This window comes from Ictidomys tridecemlineatus, chromosome 2, assembly GCF_052094955.1.
Source record: "Ictidomys tridecemlineatus isolate mIctTri1 chromosome 2, mIctTri1.hap1, whole genome shotgun sequence".
NCBI lineage: Eukaryota > Metazoa > Chordata > Mammalia > Rodentia > Sciuridae > Ictidomys > Ictidomys tridecemlineatus.
This window is the reverse complement of record NC_135478.1, coordinates 164,540,487-164,566,401: the sequence shown is the minus strand read 5'-3', so window position 1 is coordinate 164,566,401 and position 25,915 is coordinate 164,540,487. Positions and strand designations below refer to the sequence as shown.

Here is a 25,915-nt window from a genome sequence, read left to right as displayed (position 1 = left end):
GATATGGCATTGATACACATGCAATAACAATTTAGGCATACAAACCCTTAACTTTTAAATAAAAGTAGATTATTCCCCCCAATTTTCTTATAAAAATGCCTCCAATATCCACCATTTTATCTCAGTCTGCTACAGAGCTTATCCTGAAATGATCACCTTGAAGGTATCTTTCAAAAAAGAAAAAAAAAACTATGGTTTTAAAACTATAATGAGCAAACATTTCATATTTACAATTTTCCTTTTTCTTTTCAATCGAAGACGTGGAAGTGGGCTGTGTTGTATTTGTTCTAGTTCTTACCGACAACGCTGAGCACAGCACTTGCAGAAACATTGTCCAGAGTTGTGTTGGCCACACAAGTGTAGGTCCCACCGTCATTGTCATTTACATCAGCTACCACCAAATGATCCTTGTCAACAGTGAACCTGTGAATATAACACACTCAGAGCTGTTGAAGTGGACAGCCAACCACACCCCAGGACTGTCTTACTGTCACAAAAGACACTGTGAACTTGACAAAACAGAAAGATATTTTTTTATGGTAAGAATTTCAGCAAATTAGAGTGAGAATCCTACATAATATGTTTTACTTTAGTAATGGTTAGAGTTGAAAAACAATTAGACTGAATAAGAATCTTGGGTTAGGAGAGATATTAAGTATAATGTCTTTCAACCAAGCCTCTGTTGTCTTAGGAGCTGCCTCAAAGCCCCCAGGGCAAAACATCACATGGTAGCTCATAAATAAATACTATTATTGCATGTCAATTTAAGAAATTTTAATAAAAGTTTCCAGCAGCATCCTTAGGTGAAGTGGGGGCAGCTTCACAGTTACCCCTGCTAGAGTGCTTGATTAAGGTTACTGCTAAGAAACATCTGAAAACTACTTATTCAGCTTAATTTCTATCAAAAGTACATATTTTAAAATAATCTATTATTTACTACAGTAATTTTGTGTCATTTTAAACACATGCATAAGGTCTCAAAGGAGAAAGTAAATTTTATCTGTCTTAGCACTAGACACAGGAAGATTCAGAGCAGCAATCTCCACTGAGAGTTTTTTAGAGGTTACTATTAGACATGAAAAATTGCTCCGTGGGTCAAAAGTCAATGTATGCAGGACTCCTGTCTGAATTTAATGAGGTTACATAAATCATAAACTGTCTTCCAAAGTAATTTCCAAGTTAAAGTTCACCTGACTTAACCTGATGGTCATTTCTTCATATTTCCTTCTCCTTTATAATCAGCTCAGATTCCACAAATAGAATTGGCCAGTTGAAGCACAGAACTAGATGGAAACTCTGGGCACTAGATTGGAAGGCCAAAAAGATTTTGGGGGGGGACATTCACAAGCAACAGGGCTGCACTCAGGCACCACAGGTTTAGATCAGCTGCAAGAAAACTATGGAAACCGTTTCCACTGGAATACAACACACCTGTAGCCACTGTGATTGCTAAGGCATATCCAGCTCTGTGTACTCACCATGTTTACTAAGTTAAATTGAGGGCCTGAGTTGGAAAACACTATGACTTTCCTTCAAGTCCAAATTAAAGGACTGCAACACACTTGTTTTTTTGCTTTTCCTTTTTCCTCCATGGTGTTAGGGGAAATTAAAAGAAAACTCACTCTCCAAATAAAAACTAAAATACTACAAGGATTTCCACCCTCTGATGCTTAGAGATCATATTTCTGCTCCCCCCCCCCCCCGCCCCCGCTCTTTTTTTTTTTTTTTGTGGAATGGGACTGAAAACATCTGTTGAGACTTTGCTGTTTAAGGTACAATACAATGGATGTTGTCCAAAGCCTGAAGGGTTTTTCCCATCCCAAATTACATAGGACACACATACACACACACACACAAAGCTAGACAAACATTCTCAGAGTCTGATTTCAATTGCACAATACCTTTTTGGTCCAAATATTTTACAGTAGGGAGAAAATATGTATCTCTTTACTTTGCACATAGCAGACTTCAGAATTAAAAACATCACCATTAAGTCACTATACAACAAATCTTTAGCTCAAAAACAACTTAACAAGAGAACAGAAAGAAAGAAAAATTGTCTTCAAATACCTTTCATCGTTGGGCAGCTCGCTGTTGTCCTTCAGCCATGTGACAGTGGGGACTAAAGTGTGATCATGTTTCACTTTGCATTCAAAGGATACTGTGCTCCCTCTTTGTACAACAGCATATTCAGGCTGTTTGATGATCCTGGTTGGATCTGAAATCCAGTTATTGTTAGCCATTGGCCAAGCTGGAGAAGTTGCTCAAAGTTAAATAATACTTAAAAAAATTCCTGGCTCTGCCTTACCTTTGATTTCCAAGTGAACATCATTCTTTGCCATCCCTAATTTGTTCCTTGCAACACATGTATACGTTCCTGAACTATCCTTTTGTGCCACAGGAATTTCCAAAGTTCCATTTTCATGTAAAATATAAATGTCTTCACGAAGAGCACTTCCTTTGGCTCCTTTAAACCTTCATTACGGAAATTATCATGATGAGAATAAAATGACTCATAATTTGAGTCAAACATAAAATGCCATGCTCAAGGTCAACACAATCATGATCTGCAGAACAGTGTCAAGTTTAAAGACATATGGAATCTGTACAAGCATACTGATGCTTGAATGTCAGGAGGTATACATAAAGAGAAGATAAGACTAGAGAACTTAACAAAAATGGTGTTTTCAGAATTAGGCTAATAATATGTAAGTCTTAAATTATAATTTTTATGAGAGATACATAATTTAATAAATATATTATTACTTATTTTATCCTAAATAGGTGCTAAAATAGGCAGAATAGGCAGAGATAAGATAATTCTTTTTATCCCCCCCCCACACAGTAAAGTATTATAACTCTATCTACAGGCTGCAATTTTAAAGGGATTTTGATTTCAAGGTTATATAGATTGTGTTTTTGAATGTCTGAAAAGGAAAATATTCAGGGAGAATAAAAAAACTCATATGTCAGATACCAGAAGTGAAGATGGACGAGAAAAAATGAGAGAAATTCAAACTATCATATAAGAGTGAATCTTGTCATCATCATGAGGAAATTTGCACCAGCATCTGGTTTCTGTTCTCTGTGGTTAAGGTGAGGGCCTAGGGAGATTTTCCTTTAATCCTAAACCTGGCTTCATTCTCATCTCAGTAGCTGAAGTCCAGTACAGAATCTGGAACCTTACAGAGGATTCACAAATGTCTGTTTCAATTACTGTCAGCACTTGCCTTGTCTCTCCCCAACTCTTTAAAGCCAGCAAGGTAGTCACGGGAGGAGGATGTGTACCAGGAGTGGTGAGTGACAAGGGATGGTCTGAAGTGGGAAGTAAAAAGACACAGGAGAACTTGACTGGACTCAATAGAAAGACCTGGTGGGAGAGGAACTACAGAGAAAATCTGGTGGTAATAATTTCTGTTTAGTTTGCATAACCTCTCCCCTATACACTACATGATGCTTTATTATTAAGGGAAGTCTTCCAACCAGTGCCACCAGTCACTGTTCATAAAGTCCCAGGTGATGTCCATGGCATTTAAAATAAAGCAACCTTAAATCTTAAATTAAAAAAAAAAAACACATTTACTAGCTTTGTGGTTGGTAGAATGTGCTGCTAAATAGGTTATATGTGTGAAAGTATGTAGCACAGAACAAGTAGTTAATAAATATTTGTGCATGAATGAATGAATTCAATGGTTAATAGTATGATGGATTTTGCAGTGTGTTTCTCCTGTTTGTTCTCTGACTAAAGCCCAGCATGTAAAAATGTGAAAGCTTTAGCAAATGCAAGTGGTTAACAACAAATAGGGCCACTACTTACCACTCAATGGTAGGCAGAGGAGACCCAAAGAAGACACAATCTAGCAAAGCAGGCCTGTTGGCAATGACCTGGTAGAGTGTATTTGCAGGTGTGAGGATTCGTGGTGGCTCAGCTAAAAACATTTAAACGGCACAATGAATATTAGAACACATTTTAGGTTTACAGTGTATTTACTGCACTTTGTATTAAGGTCATTAAAGTTTATGGTATAGCACAACCAACATGTCTCTTCCTTTATGTTCCTATGAGGTATGACACTACCAGTCATGGTGGGAAAAAAAATTTCCTTTCTTTTTGTCCTCAGCACAGTGTCTGGCACAAAAATAATGGCCTAGTGTATTTTCTTTGAATGACTGATGCATCATCACCCCACTGGGTGGGAATGGTGAGGAACAAATAAGCTGACATAAAAATCAGAGTGATGAGTGTGGTGACTTATATATAGAGAGGACTAAAAAGCTTCTTACAGTCAAGAAAACACAGTGAAGAGACAATCAACAGAAGGGAGAGAATGTTTACATACCATACATCTGGTGAGGGACTAACATACAAATATATAAGGAGCTCAAACAATTCAAATGATATGTAAAAACAAATAATTCAATTAAAAGATGAGCCAAAGACCTAAATTAACTAAGGAAGACATAAAAATGACCAAGAGGTATATTAAAAAATGCTCAAGACACCAATCATCAGAAAAATGCCAACTTTATCCAAAATGACATATCTATCACCGGATAACTATTAGAAGGGCTATTATTAAACAAGAAGCCAATTCTGTCATTTGTGACAACATGGGTGAAACTAGAAGACATTATGAGAAATGAAACAAGCCAGACTCAGAAAGACAAGTACTGCAGAACATCATTTATATGTAGAATCTAAAATGGAATATATAGAAGTAGAGAGAAAAAACAAACAAAAAAACAGAAGTCAAAGCTTCAACATTCACCAATATCTTAACCACTTAGCTATGTGATTAATCACCTTTATTTCAACATGAAGAAAAATAATAAGTATCGACCAGCTTCCTGGTATTAATTTTGTTTGAAAAGAGAGAAGAGTAATCTTAAGAGTTGAAGTATGACTGCTTGGTACCATAAGAACACTTTTGCATAAATTTGAACAAGTGTGGATTTTTTTTCCCAGTATGAGAAATGCAACCTTCACATAAACCACCCATTTCAGAATATGTGTGAGTTCTACATTGTCATAGTTTTCTGAACATATTTTAATGAATTAAGTTAATGTACATCTATGATTTGGATAATGGCCAAGCATTAAAATTAATAGTTCATTTTCAAAAACTCAGAATCATGAAATTGTTATTCAAATAGTCAGTTTCTAAGGACAGAAGAGCAGGATTATTTAGTTGCTAATGGCAGACAAAAGCTATTTTCCTTTTGGGGGTTTAAACACTGTAATCATCTGTGAATGGACTAGCCTATTTGATTATTTTCTACAATGAAAAATTGCCTTTATGCCAACTGTGTTATGAAAGAACATTAAGACTTGACTGATGTTCTTTAGGCCAAATATTTTATCTTATCCACCTTCATATATTCCTTATAGCTCCAAGAACTGTGCATTGAATCTAATAGAAGCTCAATATATTTTTGCTGAGTGAGTAGAAAATAATAGTAGACATTAATTTAATTTGCCATGTCTTTAATAAAGGGAGAGCTTACCGAGCACATTTACAAATGCATTTGCCAATAAATATCCATATTCATTAGAGGCATTGCACTGATAAACTGCACTTGATCTTTCTTGAACATTTGAAAAAATAATGGTATCACCATCTATTTTTCTGCTGGGGTCATCAGGAGCAACTGTTGGGTTTAAAAATAGAAAGTGTATTATATATTTCTTTTTCCTTAAAAGACACACTTTAAACTTATAAATCCCAAGGTCTACATTGTATAAGTAGGATAGAAACACAGACTGCTCTAGGCATATGAAGCAAGAAGAAGACAAGAATCCAGGCACAATCTATTTTTTTTTTCAAACTCAGAATTTAGTTGCTACATGGTGTTTAGGTATATGCACAGTATTCATTTAGTCTTAAGCAGATTAATTCTATAACACTAAATATTATTTTGAGAGATGCAGAAAAGCAAGCACAAGTTTGGATGAAAATTGCACAAATTCAGAAAAAAATATAGTTTTGTTCACAAAGAGACTGTGGATACTTAAGAGGAGGCCAGTTAACCATGAAAAAAAGTAACAACAGCTTTGCAAAAACTACAGTCACTCCAGCACATATAAACTTGTCACTTTTAAGAACCCCTTCTTGGAACAAACAAGTACACAACTAAGTATGAGGCTAGCAATCAAATGTGAAAATATTCACTTTCCTGCTTTGAAAACTCCTGGAGCTAAAGAAGAAATCAGTTGTGTAAAATTTCTCTTAAAGGCAGCCTTTTCAGCTAAATCCCTCAAGTACTTTAAAGATGCAAAGAGTGAGGTTGATCCTTACTGAAGTGGAATAGAGCTAGCTGGTAATAGAATATGTGAGGATTTAGTCCAAGGCATGCCCAGCAATTTGGAACTACTGTAGGATTAGAGATGAATTCCTCTTTTTTTTTTTTTACTGTGAATGCTAAACTGTAGTTTATGGTCTTACATGGCTTTGAAAGTACACTGTCTCAGCACACAGATCCAAATCAAAACTAAATAACTGCACCATTTTTTTTCTGAACTTTGCAACTTGAACTAGCTAAGAGAGCTTTACTTTCATTCTAAACACCATCTTATCCCTTTGATGATACAAAAAGGATGTGCATCTAAGACATATTTATTGCTGCACTGAGACTTCTCTATCACTCTGAAATAAAGAAATATTGGTTTATATGTGGCCTATTAACTTTTAATTAAGAAACAAAGTATAGTTATTCATCATTTTATTATACATACTCAAAGCATTTTGCTCACTCATTCTACAATAGACTTTTACTGTTAACGCAACAATTCACCACAAACTTAGTGGCTTAAGACAGCATAAATTAACAATCATTTAGTTCTGTAGATTGGAAGTCTAACAAGCGTCCCAATAAACTAAAAGCAAGGTACCAGAAGGCCCATGGTCTTCTCCTCCATCCTTAAAGCTATCAGTATTGCATCTCTTCAATCTTTCTTCTGTAGTCAATAGTTCTCTTCGATGACAGCCAGGAAAAAAAAAAAACTTTGCTTTTGAGGACTTCTGTCATTAAATTGGGTCCAAACCAGATAATCCAGAATAATCTCCACATTTCAAGGCCTTAACTTTAATTAATGTGCAAAGTTTCTTTTGCCATGTAAAGAAACATATTCACATCCTAATCCATGGATTAGGATGTGGAGGAGGCAGGGTATGAATTTGCCTACCACATATTTTTTTCAGTTTATTTTTCCAGTACTAGGGATGGAACCCAGGGGTACTTTCCTACTGAGTCACATTTCCAGCCCTTAATTTTCTTTTTTATTTTGAGACAGGTTATTGATAAATTGCAGAGGCTGTCTTTGAACTGTTGATTCTCCTGTGTTAGCCTGGCGAGAAGCTGGGATTACAGGTGTGTACCACCCTGTCCAACTCCTGCCTACTATATATTCTATCACATTTATAGACTGAAAATCTTTCAGATGTTTCAGACCAGAATATACAAAAAAAATGCACCATAAATTAAAGATTACAACAAAGATTTTAGCTTCCAAGGATTCTCAATACTCTGATTCAGGAACTACTCTTCATGGACAGATTAATGCCTTCATTCCTGAGCAAGCATGAGAGATATTTTTTACAAAAGTAGTTGTATGACACTGATCACAATCAATAGCTAACTTATAAAATCATTTTAGGTACTTTCATTGGCTCAGTTAGTGGTGAGGGTGTGTTAAAATATTTTGAATTGATTTCTTAGCTCACATTTGCTGGTTTTGACTTTAATCTCTTCAAAAATTGCTTTAAGGAATATTCTCTCCCAACCAGAAGACAAACACAAGTCATAATTTTCAACAGGCTACGGATTCATCAATAAATGATAGGAATGTCACATTGGACTGTGAAGTGAAGCTGAGGTGGGCAGCCTTGGACCTGAGAAGATGGTGTATGTTAGGACAGCTGTGCTCTTTGTCCTAGATGCCCATCTTGTACCATTGGGCCTTTCTGACTCATGCTCTCAGGGATACCCATCCACTGCCTCAATGCTGGAACACAGAGCAGCATTTCTGGAGATTTCTCTGTGGGTTATTCTTACACCTTGTGGACCCAGCACTTGTCTACTCAGTGTTGGAACTCTTCAAAGGGATGCCAATGCCAGCCACATACCCACTCTTATGCCAGGCCGTGTAATACAGTGACACGTATTTCAGCACAGATCTCTGGGCCAAATCTTCCTGGATGGGTAGCAGACTGTGTAAGCAAAGACCCTCAAATTCCTTGAGTATTTTACACTCTTAAAAAAGCCACACAATCATCATAATAATAATAATAAAAGGTATACTACCATGATCATGGAAGACATAACTCAAATGACAAAGCTAGAAGAATAATTTTTCCCAAGTGGAGATTCATCAATCACAAACATGCCTCATTTCTGTAGCTCAGAGTAGTGTTTTTCTTTGGTATCAACTCTTTGGGAAGGTATCGTTTCTGGAAAGCCATCTGACTGTATCTGCCTTGTTTATACTAAATGGAGCACTCTTCAAATATTTACTTTTGGCAAAGTATTTAGGAATAAAACAAACTGTTTTAGTATAAGTAATGATTAAGCAAATCTCTTTCTCTCCATGGTAGTTTGGACTACATTTTCCTTAAGCACTTATTGAAAACTGCAAATAAAAACAGGAACTACCACAGTGACATATGGAAACTCAGTTGGTAGCTGGACATAGAATGAAATCACTAGTGCAGAGACATCTGAAGCCCTGGGACACTGTGCGTTGGCTTGTGGGTGGGAGTAACTTACCAACTTACACACCCAAATTACCTAAAGAAGTAATAATTCATCCTAGGAACAACCAATTTCTATTGTTGTAAACAAACATGTGGAGAAAGACATTTAAGGGCACAGGATTAGCACGTATAACTTGAAGCCCCAAAATTAAGGTCCAGAAGTAGAATAATAGCTTTCAGAAAACACTTTCTGTTAATCTCACTGATAGCCGGCTAAATCTTTAAAATGTTTTTTAATAACTATTCATAATTAATTTTACAAAGAACTTTATGAAAGAGGTTAATCAGATAGTATATGCCTTTTGGATATGGGAAACTACAGACGGGAGAGCTTAATGGTTTCTTTAAGTGAAATTAATGCTGAGGTTTTCTGAAGTAGTCAACTTTATAAACTTTCCTGGAATTATGAGCATTCAGGAATATTGTAGAATCAATCTTTGGGTGGAGTTGAATTTTCCTTGTCTTCTACTTATTCCATCCCCTTAAGGGTAAACAACCAAGCCCCTTACCTTTGAGAAAAGGAAGAAGGAAGATGCTTTGACAGAATCTCAGGAATATCCTCCAGTGGGCCTCATTCCCTGGCAGCTTACTATGTGTTACTGGCTTTCAGTATGAGTGAAATATGTGATCGTGGCAGGAAGATATCTCCTGCCCTTTCTTGTCACCTTTGTTCTTTTCCCTTCTCATATCTGAGAGAAAAGAAGCCTTTCAACCTAAGAATGTGATATTATACATGTTCCATGCTGAATGGCCAGAGATCTAACACAACTTACATAGGAGATGATAAAAGAACTGCAGGCATCAGACTCTCCCACTTCCTTCTGGGACAGAGACAGGAATTATGGAGTCCACAGCCTTGGCCTTGGGGGTTATCAGGTTATCATATCACCAGGATGGCATGGTGATATGGCATGGACTCTCCAGTGGGGAAGGAAGGGAGGAGAAGAGGAACTTATGAACACTTATCTATTCTGGGGACAGTACAGAAATGTTTTATCCAACCTGCTGTCAGCAAGTTCTTTTTCTTTCTTGTTCTAGAGTTTAGCTCCCCATCCTCTCAGACACTGCAGGCTGCACAGTAAAATCAAGTTCTTTGGCACCAGTTCTTATAGCTGTGTTATTTTTTTACTTCTGTAGATTGTTTTGCAAACATTCTGGGTAGTTTGTGGGCAAATCCTACATTTAATATAATCTATTAGTTACCTCAAGGAGAGTTGTAAATAACTTAGACCCAGTGGGACAGAGCTTTATAAGCCATTGAGATAATTAGTGCAGGTGATTTGGAATTGATCCTTTCAGTTTGTAAAATAGAAGTTTCCAGATCTGAAATGCACAGTCGCAAACCAATAACTAATTTTGCTAGCCTATCTCATCTTACCCCTCCCTTGACCTGATCCTGCTTCTCCTTTTACAATATTTGTGTCCACTTGGCAGCCAGAGCCTGCAGAGTCACAGGAGGCAGTCAGTGTCTTTGGAGTAATAGCCCACAGAGTAGGGGTGGGAGTCTGTGTGTCTGGCAGTATGGGCCCCTGACTGTGTCTCTGCTGGGTGGCACAGAGGATAGACCTCAGGCACCTGGCAGGGACACTGCATGGCTTCCTATACAATGGTATTGCAGAGGCACAGCTGTACCCTGGCCCAAGCTGCCGGTCCACCCACAGTTTCTGCAGTCTCTTGGATAGAAGACATTGCCAGCAAGCCAGCTGGTGCCCATAGCCAACTTCTGGGGTCTATTCTAGGCTGATAATCCTTACAAGGCTCATTTGTGCCTCCATATATAGCAGCAGATTTTGCTATTGGTCCTATCTTCGCCTTCTCACATCTCTCTGCCTTCCTTCCCCTATATTCCAGCAATGCTGGATGCATCTGTATGGAACACAACTCAACAAGCTATGGATGAGAAACAAGCTGTTTTCAGAATGGTCCCCAAATCTCAAAACAATTCTTTTTGGGGGGTCTCTAAATTCATGTTGTAACCACCAAGCAGGGTGGAAAGGAGAAGCTCAATCATCCACTGATTTTTTTTTTAGCATTTTTTTCCCTCATTTATCCCTTATTTTGAATTAGGAGATGCCAATCTACAGTGGGGGCATGTTCACTTTAACTTAGCTACTTAAGGCTCAGTATCTACCCAAGAGACTACTCAGCAGAAGTTGTATGTGGACCAGCCACTGAGAGCCAGGAGTGGGGAACAATTGTGCCTCGGCAGTATCATTGTGTAGGGGTCCTGCAAGTCCATCACCTTTCAGTTCTGGGAAGTCCACACAGTAATCCATGCACGTCCATCTTGAACACCTTCAGGAAAGCTTCCCATCACCTTGGTGTAGACACAGCACCTACTCCCAGCACCACCTGAGGGCCTAGCTCCTTGCTTTGAGGCCACACTGTGGTGTTCCCCACAGTGCAAACTCTAGAGCGACTGCTCTGCTGCACACCAGAGGCCAAAGCACCCCAGCTCTGTAGGAGCTACAGAATTCCCATGTCTTCTTGGCCTCCTTTCTTTTCTGTCCCAAGGGGATTTGAAGAATACTTTTGGGATGGAAGAGATGAATTTATTTGGAAGCTGATTTGAGAAAGCTTGTCCTGACTCTTTCTGCTCTAGACCTATTTGGATGATTTGGTGTTAAAGAAGAAGGGACTAAATTGTCTCTCAGAGACCACTGCCTTCTTCCACCAAAGCCTTTTGTAGCTAATCCTCCCCCAAAACAGTATGCTTAAGAGGGAGTATGTATGAGTGCATTTTCAAAGTTCTTAACACAACTATAGTACAGGCTTCCCTCAAAGGTGCTGCTTACACTGGTGCTGTGGTCTGAATGTCTGTGGCTCTCCGGAATTCATACCTTGAAACCTAACTCCCACATTGAAACCTAACCCCCATGGAGGGAGTACTGAGGTGAGGACTCTGGGAAGTGATTAGGTCATGAAGGTTCCCCACTCTTGAATGGGGTTAAAGTGCCTTATAAAAAGTTTGAGAGAACGTGTTTGCACCTTTCGTCACATGAGCACACACAGAAGGCACAGCCCTAACCAGACAACAATTCTGTGGGAACCTTCATCTTGGACTTCCTAGCCTACAAAACCATGAGCAACACATTTCTGTTGTTTATAAATTATCCAATCTAAGATACTAGATTATACCAGTAGGAACAGACTAAGAGCCAATTTGGAAGGACAATGAGCAAATCAGGGGAAAAGAGCAGCCTCATTATTTAATCTCTTAGCCTTGTCTCAATTTTCCCTTCTTAGGGCTGCATTCTGACTGCTGAACGTGAGTTTAATCGACAGTGTCCCCAGGCTTCCCCATTTTCCCTACTGAGTGGCTAGATGGGAATTCCCTCCCACCTGTGTGTTTTGCTGAGTCTAGCTCTCAGAAGCATATTTAACCTTCCATAAATCACAAAGAACCTCTGAGCTGCAAAAACAGAAAACAAAAACATGGTGCAAAAGTGCTGAACAAGCTCCATCACTTACCACTATTCTGTATGTATCCCTAAGAAAGTCACATTACCATAAAACCTCCTTTAGTTCTGGGCTTTCTTTCACTTTTTCTCTCAATTTTCACTCATAACCCCCTGAGAGTGGCAGCAGCCTCCTTATATACAACCACAAAGTACTGTCACTTTTCCTTATCCTGATCATGAATAAAATTGGGTGTGAAAATACTGTAACCCCTTTTACTGGCCTTTTTAGAATCTATTTTCTCTTAGGAACCTATTTCCTCTGAGCGTAAATATAGGCTGTCTAATTTGAAGTATCTGATGACTACTATGTTTTGGGACACAAGTGACTTTCCCCAAAGTACTCACAGAACAGGGTGTGATTTACTCAGTCTAAACCTGTAGTTATCACACTTGATGATGAAAAACAGGACTTGTGCCATCTTAAAAATACTGGTTGTTTTCAGATCAGTCTTAGTGGGGAGAGTAAGTTTCAGGAAAGCCAGTTCAATGGACCTTTTGATTATGTAGAAGCGGACTCAATATTTGACTCTGACTTAGAGGCAATCAGGGGTCTAGCTGCTTTCTACCATAAGCTGAAGGTTGCCTTTATTATGCAGATATTGTCTGCAATATCTTTGTGGATGACTGTGACATTGACTGGGAGGTGAACTGAGGAGGGGATTTGAAGAAGAAACTGATTGTCTCTCTCTGGATCTAAGAGGACATCTGGACCCCAAGAAGTAGAAAATGTTTGGAGATTCCCCTGCCAGCAACAATTCATGGTGAGTAGATGGAGGAAGATGACGGTAGTGGGTTGTGTTCACAGGAGTCCAAGGGCATTGAGGGGCAATATCCATTTTGACGTTTTTGTCTCCCTTTGCTATTGTTCCCTTCTACTATCTTCAAGCCTCTAACCAAGTTTTTAAAAGTCTGGTCTTAGGAGATTAATGGGAGGGCCTGTGGCCACATTTTGGAGGACCATTGTGGGCAGCATAGCAGCAGCTTGGGAAAACCTGGCTAATAAGAACAAGCTGGGAGTGCAGCAGACCAAGGAAGGTGGCTGTAGGTGACAGGCACAGCCAGGGTATATAGGCATCACTCATGGGTGATTTAGGCAATACTCAGGGAAGGTCAGCTTGCAACAAATTGCGCATCCTACATAAGATCAGACCAGGGGATGTGTTCTTTATATGTTAAACGGGATGGTGATCTCTAAACATGGAGAATGTGGGAACATCTGGGCTACACTTAGGACTAAAAACTCTTGAAAGTAAGACAGCTGTGCTTCTTATTCTTGTTAGATCCATTGGCTCTAGGGCTACTCTCCTTGCCTGTCTCTTCTGATTCCTATGATTTTTTCCATAAATCACTTGATGTTTGATTATAGAAGATAATATGAACATTTTTGGTGATGTGTATTTCTGGCCATGTCACTCTTTCCATGTTATAAGGTAACAAAACAGAAGTATTGCCAAGTCCCAGTCAACACAAGCATGTTACACACACACACACACACACACACACACACACACACACACACACACCACTATTTTAATAATATAAATTACTGAAAGTCATAATAAATATCTAAAGGTAATGAAATAAAACTTTAAAGATCATTCAGCACATCTGTTTAACTTCTATATGGCTTTCTTCCTTGATCAGAGAAATTTCACCATTTGTTCACTGGTAAGAAATAGATATGCTTTGAAAATATCCTGCAACTACAGTCAATCAAAGAAACTTACTTTCTATTGGGACTCCATTTGTTAACCAGCTAATTCTGGGTTTGGGGTTTCCATTAGCTCTACAGATCAGGGTCCCATCCTCTCCTGGGGACAGCACAAGATTTTGAGGTGCCATGATCCAGTAAGGAGCCGCTTTATTAAAAGAAGAGAAAAAAATCAAAATATGAATCACATAAGTATAATAGCAAAAGAATATGTTGAACTATTTCAGTAATAAAAATAGTTATTTTGCAAAAAACTGTTAGTCTCATTTTTTAAAAAGTGAATAGTAATGCTTGAAACTTTTAGATTTTCAAAAGGATGTTTAAAGAGATTCCCTGAATGTTTAAACACACTCTAGATCTCTTTGACACAAATTTCATTTTATATTTAAATCTATTGGACATCAAAGAGGTGTCAGATTTATCTGAGGTTTTAGAGTAATTTACAGGTATAAGAAAGGTTAAGAAAAAATGAATTTAAATTCTGAGCCCTGCAAATTACATAAAATTATAAAATTAGGAAGCCCCTTGAGAAAATTTTCATTCTTGAAAAGCTACAAAGGTAGCTTCATCATACATCCTTCATTCAGTTTCCATACATCCTTCATTTAGTTTCCTCTGATGTCAACATCTTATTATAAGCAAAGTGCAGTTATTAAAACAAGAAATTAACATCAATGCAATACTATTAACTACACTCTACACTTTGTTTGGATTTCCCTCTTTTCTGCACTAATGTCTTATTTCTATTCTAGGATCCTGTCTCAGATACCACACTGTATTGAGTCTTTATAGGTAGGTCCTTACCTCCTCCAATCAGACAGTTTCTTAGTCTTTCTTTGTCTTTCTTGACTATTACAATGATAGTTATTTGGTAGAATGTCTCCCAACAAAGGTTTTCCTGATGTTATCTCATGATTAGCTGAAGTTTTGGGTTTTAAGAATACCACCAAAGGAATGGACCAACTTGTTGTACCATATTGAGGGAGGACATGAGATCAACATGACTTCATCTGTCTTGGTTAAGGTGGTGTCTGCCAAATGTCTCCACTGCAAAATTAGTATTCCCAGCATTCCACACTTTGTTCATTGTGAGTCATTAAGTGTGCTCAGGAGAAGGGAAGTAAGTTCCATCTCCTCAAGAAAGGAATATTAAAAAAAATCAGTGGACATGCTAAAATTTCCCCAGTTATTCATGCTTTTAGGGAAGAGAAACATTTTGAAGCTATAGAAATATCCTTTTTCTCCTCAAAATGTGACCCATTAATTTTAATGTTCATCAGTGAACCTTGCCTGCAGCAGTTGCCCTTATGGGATAATGGTGATTTTTGTATTTTCCTCATTCCTTCTATATTTATTAAATGGAATTCTGTAAGGAAGATTTGAAGGAGCAAATTTTTAACCTGGTGTAGATGCATTCTCAATAGCAATGAAAAGAGATTCAAGGTACTGTGAGTGCTGATATAAATTTACATTCATCATTACTGAAGAACATTATCAAAGGTATATTTAATTGAAGTATCAGGTCATTGTGTGAAAGCAAGAGGAATGCCTCTTAAATAATAATTTACCTTTAACTGTGACAGAAATGGTATGATGGATGGCTCCTAATGCATTTTTGGCTATACACTGGTAATTTCCAGAATCCGCTTCTGTAACATGAATAATCTGCAAGGTTTTCTTAAAGTTCCGATAAAATGTCCGGTTGATGGGTAGTATTCCATCTTCTTTTATCCAGTAAATAATTGGGGTAGGCCTGATGGGATAAACAATGATGTTACAAAAAAAATGTTCATCTGTGACTACTTTTGAGGGTGAGTTTTCATGCAATTGTATAACAAATTCTTTAGCATCACACTTTTATAAATAATGCTCAAAACCTACATTTAAAATGGTAAGATACCATTTTCACATAACCAGAACCATATTAATTTGTGGCACACCATACACTTTGACTTCAGTGATGCAGTGCTGCTATGATAAGCTGTTTTACCAAAGGGACCAAAGTATTTTCTTCAAAATCCTTATCAATGAGGAGCTCTCAAGTATTTTTACATGAAGGTATATATCAAGAGAATTTCAATTAAATCAATGATATTGAGCTATATTTTTTCATTAGCTAATGGTAAAAATGTGCAGAGAAACTGGGTGTGGTGGTACATGCCTGTAATCCCAGCAATTTGGGAAATTGAGACAGGAGAATTATGAATTCAAGGCCAACCTTGGCAACTTAGCAAAACCCTATCTTAAAATAAAAAATACAAATGGGAATGGGGATATAGCTTAGTGGTGAAGCACCCCTGGTTCAATCCCCAGTACTCCCCATGCGAAAAACAAAAAAAAAAAGTACTGAGAAAGGGCTCATAAATATATCTGTGTCCCCAGACTTTCACACATTTTCATAGCAAACAATAAGAACTTTTCTATTTTATAATAGGCTAATTGATGACATGAATTATGTGATTAGAGGATCAGTATTTTTTCCTTAATTTCTTTATTAGTTATAGTTAAAAATATTATTATATCAATTGTTAAAAATTCAAATTTGTGTATTATATCATCTCTCATTCAGCTGTGTTTTTTCTATCTTTTCTACTTCTTTGATGGTACTAGAGATTGAACTCAGGGGTACTCTACCATTGAGCTCCATTCTCAGTCCTTTTTATTCTTGATTTTGAAATGGGTTCTTGTTAAATGGCCAGAGCTGGTCTCTGCTTTGCCATCCTTTTGCCTCAGCCTCCTGAAAACCTGGGATTACAGGTGTGCCCAACCACCTATGCTTCTTACTAAACCCTGAAATATGGAAACAGATAAAAAGCCAGGATATAGGCTTGAAGTTAAATCTTCCAAGTTCCAGCCTTATCCTTAAATTTCTGTCTGATTTTGGATCTCTGACCCTTTGGAGTCTTAGTTTCCTTAGCTGCACGACCTGACCTAATGATTTCACAAGGTTTTCATGAGGACAAAATAAAGATCCATTCAATACAAACAATTCCTAAGCACTGAACTAGACACAGAGCACAGAGTTATGTGCTGGGAAGGTAATGATAAAGTTTGGTCCAGACCTTAGGAAGATCATAATACTTGTCATTAGAAATGCAAGTTGACTTAACTGATAGTTTATAGTCTTGGTTTGGATTGTTTGGAAGAATAGAAATAATTGAGCAATTACTGAAATAATATATATTTGATGAAATAGCTTCTAATTAAACATGTTGTGCATATAAAAAGAGGTAGAAGATGAGAAATCATTTTGAAATTTGAACAACTATATCGTATGGAACCTGAAAACATAATCTGTTCTCTAATAGTTAGACTAATTTGAATTTCATATGATCTGAAGATGAAAGGGGAATGGGGATAGAAACATAATATCATAGTTTCCCCTTCGAAGAGCCATGACTCATTTTGGAGGACTGCTACTCTATTGAGCAATTGTTCCAAATTTGGAATGTTTTGATTCTTTGGGTTTAAAGTTTGTTGTTCTGTAAGAGATAGAGTTCCAATCTTGGTTTTATAATATTCCAGAGTTTTAGAAATTCTTTCAGGAATATTGTGAAATTTCCAAAGACCAACCTTACTTTATTTCATATTTTATATAATATAGGTTGAGCATACTTAATCAAAAAGCCTAAATCCAAATACTCCAAAATTTGAAATGTTTTAAGTGTCATGTTAGCATTCAACGAGTAAAGTCTATGTAAGTATTACAAAATTTAAAAAGGAGATATGAACTCCAAAACACTTCTGGTTCCAAGCATTTTGGATAAAGAATACTCAACCTGCAAATCATTTGTGGGAAAATGAGGCACCGAATTTCAGAATAGGTAATTCTACTACAGTAGGTTGGAGGTTGGAGATTAAGCCACTTTCTAACAAAATAATAAAAATTGGACTTTTTCTTTTTAATTTCTTTTTTCTTTTTTAATTTTGGTGGAAAAGATGGATTTTTAACATATCTTTAAAGGAGGTTGTTGCCAGTATTCAGTCTAAGGAACTGTCATATGTAGTGTGATTTCCTGACTTGGCCAGCAGAGGCCTCCAAATGCTTCCTGAAGTAGTTATTCCTGGACTCAGAAAAGATCAGGCCACTAAATTACCAGGTCAAGAATAGCATGGATCACAAACTGTGAAGGCAGCATGCTTCTGGGATCCCATTCAAGGCTGTTAGAGGATATTTTCCTATCGAGGCCCTTGCTCTAGCCAGGGACTGTGTAGAAACTCGCCTGTAATATAGACCCATCCTAATAGTTGCTTTTGTGTCTGGGTGAGGTCTTTGCAATGCCTGTCACAGGCACATCAGTTCTGAGATGTGCACAGATGAGACATTTCAAAGAACCAAGGTTTGGCCTTGTGACCTGTTAATAGGAAGGAATGTAAGGGACAATGTGCTAGTTATGAGGCTAGGCCCTAAGATGCTTGGTGAATTTCTGTTGTTAGGAGAACAAGCCAGGATGAAACTTGCAACCAAGAGCTAGGCCAACAACCAGCAGACCCTGAGAGTCACAAACCCTCTTCTGAGTTGTCTAGCAGATGCATGAGCATGTTCAACTTACAGTACAATTTCCCTGCAGACCTCCAGACAAAGGATCAATAGTAAACAGCTATTATTTTTAAGCCACTAAGTTTTTAGAAAATAGTTTCTTGCAAAATTATATGTCCCTATTATAACATAGCAATCATGAGGTAACTACTGATACTTATTTCAATGCAAACACTACTACAGTAGTGATTTATCTGAATAATGCGAATCATGCACTCTACTCTGGAAATTAATTGATGCTTGATGAGATTAGTATGACAATGACTCCTCCTATGATAGTAATGCTTCTCCACCAGTCTGCTATATTTTTATAAGAAATGTACATCAGGGCAGTGTGTGAACTCACAGGCCTTCTGCAATGCACTCCAATGAAAGCACATTTCCTCTTAATTCCTCTTTGTGACTTGCATTGCCTTCTGGAGTTAAAAATGTTGGTGGCCTCTCTCTACTTGATTTAGCTGCAAAGAAGAAAATAAATATGCATTAAAAATTATGAATATATATTTCTAGAAACTCAGTCACTGTCAAAAAAAAACCTGTCTAAAATTCTAATCCCTTTTCAAGACTATTTAGCATTGATTATGAAATTTATTAAACTACATCCACTTACTCATTGAAACAGGAAAATACAAATACAAATAATTTGGGTTGTATAAGCTCAAGTTGTAGTAAGGAATGTTTTCCTTTTGTAAATCCTTTTAATCTAGGTTAGGGTTTTACAAATTTTCTGTGGATTGACAAATTTCAAAATGTTAACATTGAAAGGAAAATTATGTTATCAAACTATATATCCCTTAAGATTAGTGCTCAGCTTAAAAACAAAATTAACTGTCTATCTTCTAGAAGATATTAGGTTTTTCAAAAAGGTGTCATTATGGAAGAGGTACTTTGGTTTACACTGGGGATAACTTTACAGCCAAATCAATTTCCAAACTCAAAAGTTTATAGAAAATAAAACAAACTTGGAGGACTACTGACAGAGGTCAGGCAAATTATTTGCCATAAATTAAGAATAATGGTAGACTTAGATAAATTAAAACCAGTTTCCTCAATGACAAAATAAAGAAGGTCTTACTTCAGAGATCTTAAGGATATTTATGCAGGTCAACTTTTTTATGAACTCTGCAAAATATAACCTTAACTTCTGAAGGCCTCTTGGAAAAACTTGAAGTAGAAATTATAACATCTTAAGAATCTATAGCTCTTCACTATTTTCAAACTTAAATAAATTACCTACTTGGTGCTCATCAGAGCTGAATGAATAAGTAATATATGAATTATTCTCATTTCTCAGAAGAAAAAACTAAGTACCAGAGAAGAGAAATTAGTTTTCTAAAGAATTTAGAGATTTTAGGGGAAATTTTCTTTTCTAAAGTCACTTTGGGAATGGTCTTCAGGCCCATATTTTTTAAGAGTATATTTAAAATAAATGAAGCAAAATAAAATAGCAGGAGTTGGGCTATGTCACTGATACCAAAATGTTCATATCTAAAGTGTGAAAAATTAATATAGTAGAAATTCTGTTTTCTGCCTTCTGGATAATTAAGAGGGCCCTTTATACAGAACCCATTATTTTTATTGATAGAAGTACCACATTTTCCTTTAGGAAATTTTTTTTTCAATTTAAAAGAATGAAGTTAAATGCTTTATTTTTTAAAGTTTAATTTCACTGAAGATAGTAACTTGGTTTCATACAAAACCCAGAGAAATAGTATTACTATTTGTATTGCATAATGTCATGTGAAAATGAATTGGAAATGTGATGATTTACTATGGAATCCACTTAATGTTAGTCACTAAAAGCTTTGATGTAGAAGTATTCTAGCAGGTTAATACACCAGTCGACTCTTATTTAGTTCATGAGAAAAGTTTATGAATAAGACAAAAAAATGGAAAATATAATTCAAAACATATATGAAAGATTTTATCCAGATCAAGTGAAATGGTTATTTTACATGAGAACAGTTAAAAACAAGTTTCATTATTATACAGACACCATGGAAAATGTTTTAGTGACATGCTTGAAAGTTTACAGCTAAATTTTATAGGAAACACACATTGATACTAGTGATACTAAACATATAACTAGAAATTTCATAAAGAAATAAGGTTAAATAGCCATGGAGGTGAAGTTAGTGAACTAAAGTCTACAATGAAGGAGAAAATCAGTTACAATCACCATGACTCACCACCATTAAACTCAGTGTCACTCAAATTAGCAGCTATAGTGTCATTCAATTCATCCACTGAAATAAACAGAATATTATGAAGAGGGCACAAAAGTAGGGGAGAGGGGTCAAAAACCACTGGGCAACAAAAACAAAAGTATACAGCTGTGCTAAGTACCATCCCTACCATGTAAAAATGGTGCTTAACACTGTATATGACTAACTCATTATTAATTCACTCAGCCACCCCCAACCAGTAATATGTAAATCTGTGACTTATACAGCAAGATTGTCAAATAAAAGGCATTGTGGGGCATAAAGTACGCATCGATGTTCAGAATACCAAGTGATTCAGAAGGTCATCATGGAAACAGTAATGGCAATCACACCATACAGTATTTAGGATACTCATGCTCTTTCCATCTGCCACCACTAGTGATCCTTCACAGGTAGTTTCCTAATCAATGAGCCTATTTATCTCAGTAGAATTTAATGGTTTATAATTTTTCACATGTGTAAACATCACAGAAAGGAAAATTTGGAAATGAACTCTTACCTGAAACTACCTTCACAGAAATAGGTTGTTTTTGCTGTATAGTTTGAGTGTGATTAAATCTGGCATAACAGATATAGTCTTCACGGGTATCTTCTGGGAGAACATTGGAAAAATAAAGGTCTCCATTCAGACCTTGGGAAACCCTCTCACTCTGTGGAAGTCTTTGAAAGGCTGGAGAAAGGCAGAAGGAGAACCAGATCATTCCATCATAACATGGCCACACTCCAAATTAGCAACTTAACTACCAATAATTCTGTGGACACTTCACTTAGGGGAAAAATACACACACACACACACACACACACACACACACATGTACACACACAGATATAAATATATATATTTTAATACTTTTTTTTAGTTGTAGTTGGACACAATACCTTTACCATATTCACCTACCCAGTGCTAAAGATTGAACCCAGGGCCTCTCACATGCTAGGCAAGTTTTCCACCGCAGAGCCACAACCCCAGCCCAATATATATAATATTTTAATAGAGTTCTTAAGAAAAAGCAATTATATAAAAAAATGGAAGACACACTAGAACTTCAACCCTAATTTCATAGATGGAGGAAGAGACGAGATTAGAGTCATCCAGGGAAATGTTTTATTTAAGCAAGTATAAATAAAGAAATGTTTTACAAAAGTTTGTATGACTTTTCCTAAACTAATCACCCCTGTCTGTGCATATCTTAGAAAATGCTTTAAGAAAGTTCATAAAGATGTTAATATGATCTGTTTCTATATGACTGCTGGTCCCTGAGCAAGGAGTTGAGCATACCAGAGCCCCAATCTTGTCTGAGCTTATGATCTAATTAAAGAACCAGGCAGTGAGTGGGAAATTAACTAAAGGGTGAGATGACGACATTATTCAAGGCTGCAACCTGCCCCTGAGAAGCAACCCTTACCCCAGTACCCCTCTCCTCCTCCACTTTTTCCTTTCTGAATTACCTATCATCTATTGACATACTACGTCTTTTACTTTTCATATCCCTGCACCAGAATTCAAGATCCAGGAGAGCAGAGACCTCCATCTCTTGTATATATTGTTGTGGCTCTGGATCAGTGCCTGGCCCTTCAGAAGGACTCCCTCAAATACTCACGGAAAGATTAAATGAATAACCAAGGACATGCTGAATTTCTAGTTTCAGGCATGATAATTCATTTCCCCTCAGGTCCAAGAAACTGTCTAGCCTTAGGCATGGAGAGAAGGTCTGTTACCCAATGGAGGATGCAAGGAAGTGGAACTCACTATCTCTGCAAGAAGTTACACTTGGCTAGCTAAAAGGTCTCCTGAAGCTCCTGACTCAGTTAACAGAGCCTGAACTGTGAGAGTTCTTTAGTTCCAAAGTGAAAGAATAAGGAAAAGTTGCACATCTTAGTGGCCTTAGGCCAGGTATTTGTCTTTTGACAAAATTTCTTCAGCTTGAGTTGAAACAGGTGCCTGGTCTAACATTTCACAAAATGCAAAATCATGGTTAAAAGGCTCCCTCAGGCAAGAAAAGGCCAAGAAACTTGGAACCAGAGTTTAAAAGAATACCATCAGTTATATGTGTAAGCCAAGCTCTTGGTCAAGATAGGGGTTTGGTAGTTGTTGTAAATTCATAGTTTTATCCCCTGGAAAACAACAGTTTTAAAAATACTCAGAAAAAAAGAAGGAACATTTATTTAATGAATGCAAAGAGCTAAAGACAATCATATATATATTGTCTTTTTTTTATCCTGCAGTATTTTATGATTCCTGGGTGTTGGTAGATCAGATGTAAGGCAACGGGCTTCACTATGGTGGTATCATTTTGCTCTTTGAGTTTTTTTTGTATTATGCTTGGAAAAAATGTATGAAGATATGAATAATTTAAGTTATCTTCCAAAAGTGCTCTGTGGAACTAATTGCTTTCTCATATTGCAAATGCCATTTCCATCTGAAAGGTCAAAAGCTTTGTCAACAGCTTAATATGTACATAAATGATATAGCAAGCTGTGCAAAGTGGGAAAAAATTAGTTACATACTCAGATGACCTGAGAGTTTACATGCAGTATATCTTTTTATTAAGCAGAAAGGAAACCATTGCTGATTAGGACCAATGACCAAACACTGGGTCTCTTTTTTGACAGTGACATATGGAGAGTGTTGTTCTCAAAACCATTTGTCACTCATATATTGGGTTGGCTACTTATTCTTTCAAAACCTGTAAAAAATGTTATAAAGTGAAAATAAAAATGTGTTGTCATATTTATTTCTTTATATATTTGTTTTTAATTTCTTTGTGATACTTTGAGTGATTTCACATAAAAGTTAAAAAATGAAAATTGAGTGTTAAGAGTCAAATTTTCTCTTTAATAATACATGTAGCCTTTGGTTGCAGAGGAAATCATGCCACTGGGAAGAGACTTCTTGAAGTACTTTCTTTACCTTGCTCTTGGGGCACCACTCTTCCTGTGTTCTCTTCTGACCTCAGTGACTGCACCTTCTCATTTCCTTTCCTGGTTTCTCCTTAAGTTGGTGACCTCTTGAGGGCTCCTGGTTTCAGTCCCCCAGGCTCTGTTCTGCACCACCTGCACCCACCCCCCTAAATTCTCCCATCCATTCCAGTGTTCTAAGATGTGCTGTCTATGCAATAACATTGCACACACCACTGATCATCCTTCTGATACATGCACCTCTGACTCTTATTGGGCATCTGGACATGAACGCCTTATAGAACTCACACTCTGGTTGCTTAGTTTACAAGCCAAGCCATGTGTTTCCTCTGAATGCTATCCTATTAGCATAGGAAAATTGGGAGGGTAGAAGAGGCAGAGCAGTAAATAATTCCTTCAAGGAGAAGATCAAGGGAAGACAAATTTGAAACTGACTAATAGGTGGCTTTCTCTTTGCCTCAGTTTCCTCATCTGGAAAGTGAAAAAAATCATAAAATACTCCTCATGGGGTTGTTTTTAAAAATTAATGGGGTGGCCCATGTGATGTTCTTAGCAAAGGGACTGGCACTTAGTAAAGGCCCAATGAATATTAACTATTGTTGAGGATAAAATAACAAAAATATGACACGTTCAGAACAGTTCAGTTTCCTCCCCACTGAGGGCTTCTGCTATTTCAGGAAGTGGCAATCCATTTTATCAGCTGTTCAGTCTCCAAACTTGGTAGTTATCTCTTCTTCTTCCTCTCTCTCCTGCCCCCACCCCAATACATCCTGAGGGCTCTACCTTCAAAATAAATCCAGAATCTATCTCACTCTACTGCTACCACCCAAGTCCAAGTACCTTCAACTATTGCCTAGAGTACAGCAGAACGCCTAACTGGCCTCCCCTTTAGTCCTCTATACTCTCCATACCCCAGCAGAAGTCACTCTGCTACTATTTATTTTATTTCAGACAAACGCTCCTTCACTGGTTCGCCAGTTTATTCAGAGCAAAAGCTGAAGCACTTTTCTTTGAGTCCTGTGACTTCCATGATCTTGTTCATCTTCCTCTCTCTTGGATCTCTCTGTCTGGACACACTTGTCTTTTATACACACCAGGATGCTCCTACCTTAGGGCTTACACCTGTGCTCCCTTCTACATGAAACATATAGGGGCCCCACCTGCTGTCTTATTTTCTTAGGTCTGGGCTCAAAACTCTATTTTCTTCTCTTTTATAACATTTATTATCAACCAACAAAGATTATCTAAATGCATTTATTGTCTGCCTCCTTCTCCAACCCATCCTCTTAGATAGAATGTAAGCTCAGTGATAGTGGTGTATTTGTGGTTTATTTGGAGCAGTTTCCATTGTATAGTAAGTGCTTGATAAAATTGAAGGAATAAATGAAATGGCATGTTATTTATTTCAATGAGCAGTATTTCCCTGAGCATCTCTATGATATTTTATGAATACTTCATGAATCCCCAAAAGAAATAATTTATTATGACAGAAAAAAAACTTTATAAATAAACTCTTGAAGAAAGAAAATTCTTGTTGTTAAAACTTACAGTTATCCATCCAAAATATTATAGCTGGTGGTAATCCAATTGGGGGTCTACAGGGAAGTACTAAAGATTGACCATTTCGAAGTATTATTGGTTCAAGTTTTTCTTTGGTCCATAACGGTGACCCTATTAAATAATTTAAAAAATAACTTCTGCATTATTTTTGAATGAAAAAAATTTAATAAGTACTACAGAGAAAGGCAAACCAAACTTTTTGGGAAATAGAAATTTGAAATTTATGTATTTCAATGAGAAAATGACATTTAAATACAGTGTTAAAGGTTAAAAAATCAAAACATAGTAAAAAACAAAGAAATTATCACTCACTGCCATTGATAGTCTGAATTCTAAGTCAATGATTTCATGTCTAAAAATGTATACTAAACACATCATTATAAAGACACATAACTTTGATCTAAGCATGTTCTCCACAATGAGTATACCTTTGAATATCATACAATATTATTTAAGTCCACTAATTTGTAAGATTGACATGAGAATATATATGCTATGTCAGTAGTTCAGAAAAGGTTGGATTTCAGAATGAGCTGGCTTTATGCACATACATATATATCTGCTGGAAAGAAAGGAAAAGAATATTTGAACAGTGGCTATTTCCTTGAAAGAAAGAACACTTGAATGATTTTTAAATTTCTTTTTTTACTTGTAATTAATTTTTCTATAATGAACACATTATACATGTAATTTTAAAAGTTTTTTCAAAATGACCAGAACAGCAAATGCTCACTATTCTTTAAATATAT

General features: G+C 36.8%; 1 protein-coding gene across 45 annotated transcripts in view; it reads right to left on the bottom strand.

The window, feature by feature from the left end:
- The window catches only part of Nrcam (neuronal cell adhesion molecule), a 265,722-nt gene that overhangs the window by 36,309 nt on the left and 203,498 nt on the right, over positions 1 to 25,915 (bottom strand). For 33 of the 45 annotated variants that reach the window (XM_078040073.1, XM_078040082.1, XM_078040075.1 and 30 more), the window contains 11 exons: positions 25,155 to 25,277; positions 21,187 to 21,357; positions 20,652 to 20,708; positions 18,809 to 18,920; positions 15,491 to 15,675; positions 13,939 to 14,070; positions 5,506 to 5,649; positions 3,818 to 3,929; positions 2,309 to 2,475; positions 2,071 to 2,218; positions 299 to 423 (listed from right to left, as the gene is read on the bottom strand). In XM_078040073.1, coding sequence (XP_077896199.1) covers positions 299 to 423; positions 2,071 to 2,218; positions 2,309 to 2,475; positions 3,818 to 3,929; positions 5,506 to 5,649; positions 13,939 to 14,070; positions 15,491 to 15,675; positions 18,809 to 18,920; positions 20,652 to 20,708; positions 21,187 to 21,357; positions 25,155 to 25,277 — 1,476 coding nt within the window. The remainder of the gene's footprint in view (positions 1 to 298; positions 424 to 2,070; positions 2,219 to 2,308; positions 2,476 to 3,817; positions 3,930 to 5,505; positions 5,650 to 13,938; positions 14,071 to 15,490; positions 15,676 to 18,808; positions 18,921 to 20,651; positions 20,709 to 21,186; positions 21,358 to 25,154; positions 25,278 to 25,915) is intronic. The other 12 variants (XM_078040090.1, XM_078040093.1, XM_078040094.1 and 9 more) reach the window with 1 other exon arrangement.